The sequence below is a fragment of the Cygnus olor genome, chromosome 4 (genome assembly GCF_009769625.2).
Source record: "Cygnus olor isolate bCygOlo1 chromosome 4, bCygOlo1.pri.v2, whole genome shotgun sequence".
NCBI lineage: Eukaryota > Metazoa > Chordata > Aves > Anseriformes > Anatidae > Cygnus > Cygnus olor.
In genome coordinates, this window is record NC_049172.1 from 52,657,749 (window position 1) to 52,669,762 (window position 12,014).

General features: G+C 33.9%; 1 protein-coding gene across 1 annotated transcript in view; it reads right to left on the minus strand.

Moving 5' to 3' along the window:
• Positions 1-12,014, minus strand: part of SLC30A9 (solute carrier family 30 member 9) — a 43,218-nt gene that overhangs the window by 7,462 nt on the left and 23,742 nt on the right. The window contains 8 exon segments of the mRNA XM_040555447.1: positions 256-369; positions 2,455-2,481; positions 2,483-2,585; positions 7,571-7,736; positions 9,036-9,143; positions 9,629-9,700; positions 10,138-10,177; positions 10,583-10,718. Coding sequence (XP_040411381.1) covers positions 256-369; positions 2,455-2,481; positions 2,483-2,585; positions 7,571-7,736; positions 9,036-9,143; positions 9,629-9,700; positions 10,138-10,177; positions 10,583-10,718 — 766 coding nt within the window.

The following is a 12,014-nucleotide window of genomic DNA, read 5'->3' on the forward strand; positions in this document are numbered from 1 at the left end:
GCACAGTTAGTTCTCATTTCATGAAAACTGTGTTACGCAATAGTATAAAATTGACCAAAATGCAAAACAGATCAAAGGCAAAGGGTTTGCTGCTGTTCAGAATTTAGTTAGTGAAACTACAGCAAGAAAATTGGCATTAAGATCGTCAACCTCTTTCCTTCTTATGTTTACAGGCAATATCACAAGAAGTAGAATCAATGGTATTGTTTAAAGTATATCAGAGTATACACTTCCTATTAAACAGCTAAATTTTACCTTTAGGTCTTTCTCAAGTCTGTCTACTTCAGCTCCCAGTGTGTCAATGATATTCTCACCATGCTTAAGCATGAACGCTTCTAATTCTTCAAGGGTCTTCACTTGCTGAATTTCCTAGCAAGAAATCATATTTAAGAGGTTGAGAAGGTGAGAAAGGGGGAGGAGGGGAAAATGCTTATTCTGGGTACCACGTGATCAACTCATCTTAAAATCCACAATTACTGTGAATGATGATGTAAATACTACTCCTCAATAATACCAAAAAAAACTCAAAGACAGTTGATAAGAACTAAGACGAGGAGACCAAGTGCATAACAAACTGAAAGAATAAGGTTAAGGAAGACAGGAGGCTACATCCACCCCCTGCCCCCACAAAAAAAAAAAAAAAAAAACAGACATCAGAAGCACCAAAGAAGGTATCACGGCATTATCCTAAGCTTTCCTTAGGACTCACACCCAAGAACCAAATTGGCCGGAAGCCACTCTATGCCCTCTAATATCTCTGTCACCAGTTAGATGATACAGCTGCAATGCAGGACAAATAGGTTATTGGTAATAGACTGATGATAATCAAATAGCCAATTTGTCTTGTGCATACAAATACAAAACAACATTAATTTCTCTTCTGTCACATTACTCTAAAACAAAAAAGAATAATAATGTACTTGAATGAGCTTAAAAAATGTCCCCCAACCACACTAATGTGTGACTAAGACAAGGGCAAGTCTAACAAGCAAAAGAAATTAGATTAATCTGAATGACAGCACTTCAACTGACAAATTTCACAACTTTAGAATGAGCAGTGTTGATACCAATACAGGATAAGCTAGTTATTTAAAAAATGAAAACGCAGACCAAAAGGCAAGTGCCATGTCTTCCCTTGACTACGGATGACAGAGTCCTGCTGAAAGGGGCTATTCTTCAATGTTCGTTTCATAACTGACACAGGGTTACTACATGGAACTACAGTGACCTGTATAAGAAACAGTTGTCAATCTAGAACCAACCAGGAAAAGAAACAGTGAAGGTTCTATGCAAGGGAAGGGACTAGTGGGTAAAGAACAAAAATCAGCAAGGACTTTGAAAAGAAAAGTAGCATACTGAACATGTGCAACAGCAAAGCAAAGGAACTGGGACTCAGCAATATAAAATCAAGCAAACCTGCATTGCCCCAGTTACACAAACTTAATAGCACTCTTCCTTCCAAAAACATATTAAATTGAAATCCAATCCATGTACAAATCACATATTGCACTATATAATATACATCTTTTATTATCATTATTATTAAAGGATGGTGCTTTTTATAAGCTCACACACTGACTAATGGCTTAAAAATTTACAGCAATTAAACATAAATTCAGAAAACTGCTAAGTCATGTTTAATGGACAGACATAAAATGTAGACATCTAATCTTCATTTTGAAAGGGTACCAAAGAAAAATCTTACAGCTATGCATACAGATGTGTATAAGAAATAGTTACCAGTGAAAATAGATGGATAAGCAAAAACATTTTGCCTACTTAAAACTCTCTTTGTAGTTTAGACAAATTATTCTTTACTTCAAACTTCATAGCTTTGCCATGTAAAATTCAACTGAGAGGGGTTTTGCATTTCTGTATTGAAGAGAGGAATTAAAAAAAGCTTCTCTGAACTATGCTAGAATCAGAGACAGGTGCTTACAGATGGTTAATGCTGTCAAAATGCTAAGTCATGTGATGCAAGCAATCCATATTCAAGTCTAGTCCGAATGGCAGGATCTGTAAACCGTAACTCTGCATCTTCAGCACCCAAGGTGAATGTCTCCGCCAAAACAGATGCTTATTCTCAAGTGACAGGCTTCTAGTTTTAACCAGAGTTCTCACAATTTAATAAATATTTGACAAGCTATGTTCTTAATAACATGATTTTAGACAAGTCTGCATTTTCTAATGAGAAGCTGAATTAAAAATCTGCCCTTCTTCCTACCCAGGCCCTGCTAAGCCCAGAAATGGCTCTATTTCAGCAGCACATTAACACGATTCTGTGTACAGATGCACTGTTCAGAACACACACAAAGTAAAGACATCTACAAACCTTCAAAATGAAGAAGTCATTTTCAAGTCCCAAAAAAACTTTTTTTTTTTTTTTAAACACACTTGAAGCTAGAAAACAAAATCAAATGCTGGAAGTAACAAAATCATTTTGTTTATACGTACTTGTAGCAGCTGTTCAATGTCTTGTTTTTTCCAGGTAAGAACGAGTAACGACCCGCCCATCAAAGTCTACTTCTGCCTTGAATCTCACTTTGCTCATTCCCATGTCTGTGGCTTTCACATCATGAATTGCTCTGAAATGCAGAATTTTTAAAGAAAAAGTAGAACAACACAAAGTAAATAACTAGCTAGTTTGACTTCTGGTGTTAATAATATTGTTACAGTAAAATGACCGATTAATTTTTAAAAGGTCTCCAACTTTGACTAACATATCCTCATTTTCTTATCACACATTTCCATTAGATATTGATTTACACCTCTTCCACAGATACCTGCTACACCAACACAAGTATCCCACATCCTTGAAGGGCTCACTACAATAAAAGAGAGACTACAAAAAGCATGGTAGATTTAGAACAAGATTAGTAGCGTTTAAAAAGAAAAAAAAAGCTTTTAAGTTCAATTTATTTGCTACTACACAAAAGGTTGGTTTTGGTTTTTTTTGTTTGTTTTTTTCTTTCTCCTACTCTAGAACATAATTTATTCTGCAATGAAAAACATATACATGCAACTATTTAAAAATTTTGTATTGTATTTCTATTGTATTTGGAACTCCTTTTTGATCATAATGAATTATTGATCATAACTAATAACAGTACAGGCATTTGTATATGGCAAAAATGTTTTATTATTATTATTTATTCAAAGGTTTCTAACAGATGCTAGAATATGGATGTTGCAATACATTTGTACTTTGGACCACTGAGTACTTCTGTTTCCTTATAGCTTTTACTCCCGTTTGCTAGATAAACACTATGATGTGTAATTACCTTTTTTCCCCCCCTAATTAGATTAACACAAATTTACTTCATCCTTAAAAATAGAACTTAAAGTTCCCATTGCATAGTAAGTCTCCACATTTTTCCATCAAGGCCAGAAAAAAAGTAGAGACTAAAAAATGGGACATAAATCACAAGTTTCAAATTTTTGAAATTCTTTATTCCAATATTTCTGAGGCAAAAGAGCAAAACAAATATCTGAGGTCAACTGCAGACAAAGTTCCAATGAATGATTTTATTGACAGAAAAATCCAATCTTAAATTTTTAAATTCTAGCATAACATTTAGACGGAGCGATAAAGCTCACATGATAGCAAGTACTATTTTTTCCCCATTTGTTTTACTAAATTGTGCAATTTTACAGCACCTTTAGAATTAGCATGCCCTTTTCTCTTAAGCAAATTTACTCTTCCCAACCAGAAAGGTTGCTTCCCATCTGAATGCTTATATATTAGAAATAACTTCACAAGGGGTGCAGGGAGAAAAGTGGAAGGCATGCATTTCTGAAGTAGCCTGTTCTCCCTACAGAGAGCAGCCTACAGAGAACAGGAGGCAGAAGTTTAAGATGATCAGTTACAGAAAGAGTTTATGGAAATTCTCTTATAATACTCTATTTCTTTGTGTGTCAAGAAATTAAAAAAAAAAAAAGAAATAGAATGAATTAAATATAGATACAGCAAAAAAAAATCATCATATCAAATATTAAAGCAGAAGAACTATCAGCTTACTGGTAGCAATAAAGAATTTCCAGCTCCAATCACATTTGTACAGCAATACTGTGGGACGCTACCAAATCAAAACAGTATTAACTGGAGTAACCTAACTTGCATCAAACCATCTTATCGCACAAGAGGGTATCTAAGGTAACGGATATGTTTCAATGAGGGTTATTGAAGGGAATTCAAATCCACGAGATTAAAAAATGTTGAAGATATATCGAGAGCTAAGAAAGAAGATAAAAGATCTGTCAGACCCTAATTAGATGATAACTTGATAACAGAATTCAGTGGAATGATGAATATTCTGTAAATGCAGACAAAAATATCTACCTGCTCATAACCTGTCCAGGGAAGATAAGACCATAAGTCAGGGGGAGAAAATCACAATTCAAAAAACAAACATACAAGCTAAAGCTTAAGTTACAAAGCTTGTGGGCGGCTAGAACATGCTATGAGCTCAAACTAAGGAAAAGAGCAAGTTTTACACTCAGGAAAAAATCGTCAAGAAGTTCAAATTATGAGTTTTGAGCCATCAGTAGTAATTTTTCATGTTAAAAAAAAAAGATTTTTACAACAGAGCAGTAGCACAATTACCTAATAGCTGTTACAATTAATTAAAATTGAGGATGAAACTGTCACCAAAAATAGTTGACACCTAGGGGCCCATGATTACATTCCATAAAAATAGGATGAGGACAGTATGTACCAAATCATACATTTTATCTCACAGTTCCAAAAGCTTAACCTCCTAACATTTCAGTTAAACTGAACACAAAGATTTAGGCACCAAAACGTGTGAACAAGAGTTACAAATGGAATGTTCACTGTTGTGGTTTAGCCCGGCTGGCAGCCAAACACCACACAGCCGTTCGCTCACCCTCCCCCCTCCCTCTCCGGGATGGGGGAGAGAAACGGGAAAGTGAAGTCTGTGAGTTGAGATAAAGACAGTTTATTAAGACAGGGAAAATAACAACAACAATAATAATAATAATAATAGTATTAATAGTAATAATGTGTACGAAATAAGTGATGCACAATGCAATTGCTCACCACCCGTTGACCGATGCCCAGCCTATCCCCGAGCAGCCGGCCCCCCCCTCCACCCCGGCTAGCCACCCCTATATATTGTTCAGCATGACGTCAGATGGTATGGAATACCCCTTTAGCCAGTTTGGGTCAGCTGTCCTGGGTCTGTCCCCTCCCAGCTCCTGCTGCATCCCTAGCCTGCTCGCTAGCAGGACAGAGAGAGGCTGAAAAGTCCTTGGTTTGGTGTAAGCACTGCTCTACAACAATTAAAACATCAGCATGTTATCAGCGCTCTTCTCATTCTAATCCAAAACATAGCACCCTGCCAGCTACTAGGAGGAAAATTAACTCTGTCCTAACTGAAACCAGGACATTCACGTACCAAAAATAAAATCAAATAATTTTTCAGCCGAGAATAACTGTGAAAGACCATTCTAGCTCACAAGTTAAGTAAGGGCTACAGCTAGAAATTATTAAGCAAAATGAAAATGGAAAATAAATAGCCATGAGTTTAAAAAAAAAAAAAAAGAAAGAAATTGTCCAAGAAACTAATAGGAGTGAAAAAAAGCAATCACTGTTGGTGATACAAACCAAGTTTTATTTTTTTTTTTATTTTTTTTATTTTGATTTTAAGTATAGCAGAAACAAAAGATAACCTGGAAACAAGCCTCCTACTAGATGGAAATGACAGAACTACTACTGATACAGAGTAGGTAGAAACATGTAATAAGCATCATCTTCTTAATCTGAAAAAAGCTGAACAACAAACTAGTTCAAAAAAAACACTTATCTTAGTAACCAAGAAGCATACTGGACATTTAAAAGAAAAAAATGCTTCTAATTCATCAGGCTCTGTAACTTGTATTTGACAGTCAGAAGAACTAGGAATAACTGTGAAAGCCAATTAATTTTTTATCTTGCAACGCTAATGAGAGTGGGGAAAAAAAAAAGATTAACACTGTGCAAAAATTTAAGAATTACAAATAAGACGATCCATTTCATTAAAGACAATTTCACCTGACAACCAAAGGCAAAATAGTGAAAAAGGTGGAAAAAAATATATATTAAGAGCATTAATATCAGTCATTAAGGCTTTAGTAAATGTAGGTCTTGTCAAACAAACCCTGTAAAAAAAAAAAATTCAAGATTTAGCTGAAAAACAGATTAGCAAGCCAGATCATTTATTTTAGTACTACAGCAGTTAGTATTGTCTGATGAATCAATTTATAATTAGTAGTGGAACATGATGTTCAGGCAATCCATTGATGGAATAGTAGGTTATGAATGGTGATGGCAGGGGAAATAAAAATCAGAGCCTCTGGATCCTTTGGTCAATTTGGATTTAAAATATCTTCTGATGAATACTAAATGATTCCCCTTCACATATATTCTCTTCATATCAGGTAGAAAACATCTAAAAATAAAGATTGCAAACCCTCTCTGAAAGAACATGAGAGGACTGTTTTGAGAAGCAGCAACTGCAAAAAGGAGGATTGCACTGAAAACTCACGTATAGTCAGTTCCTTACTAAGTCTTCACTTTCTTATTATCCTATGTGCTTCTTTAAAATTAAGTTACTTTCTGTTATAAAAAATGCTTTCATCAAGAAGGAGATAACTAAATCTGCTCTGTTCATAAGTTATAGCTGCCTATAAAATGAATATAATGTAAATAGTGTTTGGGACAGGAATGATTTCAGGATTCCAGCCTGGGACAAGAAAGAGCCAACAATCTGTGTACTTTGAATATGGAATTTGGGAATACTTGAAAGAAACTAATTTTGTTTTGTTTTTCCCCTCCATAACTCAGGAACGACCATGAATAATAAGAATAAAAACTAAAAAACTGTAGATGATTTACTTGGAAATACATTTCTGACTAACGATTAAGAAGAAAACAAAATTAGATTACTTTAACATTATTAACCTTAATTTAGAAGCAAAAGCAAAACAGCTCCTGAAAAGTATTTAAACAATATTTCAGATTACGATAAGCTGTAAGTTTTTTATTTCAAATTACAGATATCCAAAGGAAGAGAAATTAGCACTGAGTTCATTCTGTAAACATCTAACATGCAGAATCTATTATAACACTACTGCAGCACTTCACTGCCAGCTGTAACAGAATCCCATACACTGAATGTTAACAGTAACATAGAATTAAAACATTTAAGTATTATACGCTATGAAAGCAACATTGCGGCATCATTTCTGTTTGCATTTCATGTATTTGAAGTTACTTTTATATTTGTCATGACCTTCTCATTAAGTCATGTGACAATTCTGGTAATTAATGTAGCTTTTGAAACATTTATGCAATTTCATTTCGGCTGTGGAGCATATGAGAGGTAGGTGTAAACTTATTACATTTTTAGCATAGAAGTTAGTAATAATTAAGTCTAAAAATCTCAGTATAGAAAACTAAAAACAATCTCACCAAATTTCTCTTATATAAGTGCTTGAATGATTTTTTCAAATGTTATTTCCCTGCTTTTTGCTGTTCTTAGTAGAGTTTTTGAATTATAAAGATTCTCACCTTACTACAGGATCACTTTCCAGTAATTCAGTAAGTCGCTGCAGCTGTTCGGGCTGAATGGATCGTCCCAGCAGGGCTTCAGTGTTAGTGTAGATAAGAAATGCTGACACAGTTCCTAACAAAGTTCCAACACCTAGAGACCCCACGCTGTCATAATATGGGTTTCCTAAACAAGGTATCTCAAATTAGTTTCAGAGAGCATTTCTAAAACATTCCAGATAATTCAGGTTTCACACTGAAAGGACTACACAGTTTGCTTGGGTGTCTTGTTTTGTTTTTTGATTGTTTTGACTTAGGTACTAGCAATTCTTTACTACTGAGGAACACAAATTTGGAAGAAAAAAAGTTATCTTAAGAAAGTCTCAAGTCCCTCCTCTCACTCAGCTAGGAAATATCATACTCTCCTTTTTCCTGCAGGACTGATGAGTAGTCTTTTCAGTTTTTTGGTTTTCTGGGTATAGACTTTATGAATATATATGAATATACAATTCTATAAATGTAAACATAGGTAGTAGCACAACCAAAAGCCTTTGCTCTTTTATCAGTAAAGCAACATTGTTTTATGAAAATAATTATATAGCCATTATTTTGATGGAAGACAGAACAGATTTCCTGCATGATTTTTTCTACCAATTCAAACACTTGCAATTACTAACCATTCCTGGAATACAGTATTTATATAATGGATGTTAAACATGTATTTACTGAAATTCAGATTGGTAAAAGGAGTACTGTATTTTTAACTTTATGAAGGAAACTAGAGATTAATTTTTATACAGAAGTCTTTTTAAAAAAAACTTGCAACTAATTAATTGAAAGCCACAAACATAAAAATGCCATTTCTTTAAAAAATGATTAGAAGAAAAAAGTCAAAACCTCAAATGAGGTAAGTAACTAATCTTTCCTCTATAAAATTTAACTGTGTAAAGACAGACTTTGAATCAGTTGCCATACAGATCATCCAACCTGCACAATTTGGGTTTGCCACATTGTTCAAGAACAGTTATTAAATCAGAAGATAACGCTAACACCATTAAGTATCAAAAGGAAGGGAAGAACTGCCTCCTTAAATCCTCCCCACATGCATGTGGGGCTGCATACCACTGAATAAGGAAGTTCAAATTATGTAATACCACTAAGTCATTTAGATATGTGACTATAATAAACATACTTTTAAAATATCTTAGCTTGTCCAGTACAATAGCTCAAACAGAAGCTAGTTCCATTTGCATGCAAGTACTCTTTCAGGTTTAATCCCATCAATAACTGACATGAAAAAACAAATTCTTTTTATTTTAAATATTTTAAACTCAAACTACTGGAAATCAGATCAGAGAACAGCATAGTACCGGAAAAGCGCAGAGCTATATTTAAGTCAACCAATATAAGCCAAATAATCTGTGTTCATATAATGCACAGGAAGAAATTAATATTCAGCTTGCCTCAGTTTGAGGCAGAATTTTACCTGTTAAGGAAGTCAGACCCATACAGGTAGCAGCTACAGCCACACTCAGAACTGCTGCAGCATCCTCCAGTAACACCACATTGGTACTAGGATCACGACTCTGAACAACTGTGTAAACAAAAAAATCACATTGCTTTGGAAATCTTAGCTTTACTATGTTATGCACAGTACTTTATAAGCAATATTAATACTATCAAATTAAAAGAAAAAAAATCCATAGGTATATAGTTGTAAACTGAATCTTTACGTGTGCTCACGCTTCTTGAAAGCATTCATAAATACAAAAAGCAAACCCTGTGCAAATTATGGAAACAATTATGGAAGCTTCTCCAAAACATTTGAAAAATGTAAAGCAGCATTTATCCAAAAAAACTGAAAGCACTTCAGTAAAAATATTTAATTAGTGCTACTTAAATCAACAGGTTTTCAGCTAATTTGTAAAATGTATTTGTTACTAGAATAGAGGAAATAGATTAATAAAACAAGGAATTGGGAAGGAAGAAGAGACAAAAATGTTTCTATAATAAAGCAACTACTAGTAAATAGATTCTGTTTTAAATAACCACATACCTTACTGCTATAACGACACATACCATATTGATAAAATGACAGACCCTTGGCTCGAGCACTCCTGCGGATTTCATTTATAGCGACAAGAAGGGTAGCTGAAACAACACCAATGTAGTTGTTGAAAATGGTTAGAGGCAAAAAAAAAAAACCACCTTGTTTTCATTTTGAAAGGGGGGATCTTTTATTTATATCATAGCAACCGATCATCAAGAAAACTCATACTTTGACAAAGCAGAAAGTAGCCTTCTTTTCTACAGATTTCCTAATAAAAATCAGAACAGTTACATTCACTGACAGTTAAATACCAAAAAGACATTCTACATATACTTTCAAATGATGCATTCTTTAACTTCTAATTAGATAAGATTGATAAGGAAAGTTTTCCCACTTCTTTTGTTCATCACAATTGTCACCAACAAAGCTCAAAACTTTACTGTTGTGTAAGCAAGGACTAATTGTTACTGCAATTATTCACGGTGTACTCTCAGAGATTAAGAATACTGAAATAAAAATATTTCTTGGAACTACATACCTCCTTCAGATACCAATGACCCTGCTAAAATGCAATATGCCTGTATGGAAGAAAAACAAAAACACCTCTCAGTTATTGTTATATCGATATTTGTACAGATCTCATCACCACAGACTAGCCAAATGCAGCAATTCCAGAACAACATTACACACCATAAACAGAAACAAATGATCCAACAACCAAACAACCATCAATATTTGAATTATGCAATATAATTTAAAATAGAAAAAGATCTTAAGGAGGTGAGAAGGGAAAATGAAGAGTTTAAAGAATGGCTAAAATTTAACAAGATTTCTTTTTTCAAAACATTGTCATTGAGGATGGTTTAAGTTAATTGTGTTAGGACTCAAACTGACTCAGGAAGTGAATTTCAAATAGTATCATTACTTTCTATTAAGTCACCAGTGTCAAGTACAGATAGAATAACAAAACGAGATTAGCTTACCCAGAGAAGAGATTCTATAGGATGAGGGTGGAGCAAACCCATGATCCCATGATACCAAGAAAGTCCTGCACCCATCATGAAAATGCCCACCCCACTGATCAGGGAAGCAATATAGCGCATGTTTGTGAAACCATACCTAGATGAAAACAAAGAAAATTATTTAGGAAAATAAGCTACTGTATCTCTGCAGACGTATCTACAAGTTTTTTCCCTGATTTTTTTTTACACGTCTTAGATTATCAAGACTGCACGTCTACTTAAGATAACAGGTGCTAAAGCCAACATAAAACATGAAAAAAACAAGGTACTTGAAAAATGATATCTAATACATACAAAGACATCAAGAATAGATATTTATTTCCTTTTTAAATAAGCTTTTTATACAGCAGTACTAGCTCTTGTGTGGAAACTGAAGTTTTTTGTGACTGTAAAAACATATGCAGCTAGTCTACATATTTTTTTTTTGATACTAATGTAAAGAGAAGAAAACTTGTGAAATCTTTGGGTAGTTCAGTTAACTGCAAACCTTCAACATTTGCAGTCTTTATGAGTAATATTACTTCACCTCTTCCCTCTGAAGTGTACCTGTATTCTTTTTCTGATATTAACTGCTACTACAAACAGAACGTTCCTTCAGTAACATTTAAAAAGCAATAGTTTGAAAGACAAACACTAAGGAAGACATGAAAAACTTGAGTGGAAGGAGATGTAAAGAATATTTTGACAAATCTATCATCAACACATTTTTCAAATTACCTGAAGCTCTTAATAAAGAGAACCCTTAACTAATTCTGTAGATCAGGCATATAATGAACTATTGCTTACAGTAAGAATGACTTGCCCAAACACGTGAAGTGTAAAGCATGTTAAGACCAAGAGAGTATCATGGAGACTACAGCTTGTAATGTTCATGATGCTGTAAGAATATATAATTAAAACCCCTGTTACTCAAGACAAAAACAGTAGTTTAAGTCAAACACTTCTCCTTACAACACAAGTAACTTCCCTGCAGAAAAGCACTTTGTTGAAAATAGATGTCAGGGATGATTTTTTTAGTTGTTTTTTTTTTTTTTTTGTTGTTGTTGTTTGTTTTGTTTTTTTTGTTTGTTTGTTTTGTTTTGTTTTTAATGTTGCTGTTCACACGAGTAATATCTACAAAGTAAATCTATTCCTTTAAGTTATCCATTGGAAGAGGCAGAAGAGACCAGAAAAACTTGAAGGAATAAAGCCAATTAAAATAGTACACATCAAAAAACACACCACAACAAAAATCATGAAATATCACATGCATCAAGCTACTGAAGCTAAAACTCCTGCAGTTTGGCAGAAATCAGCGTTCTTACTTTTTTTCTATCATAAAAAGCAGAAACACTGCATTTCCGATCAATATGAAATGGCACATTTAAAAAGAATAAGTTGATGCACAAAGAAC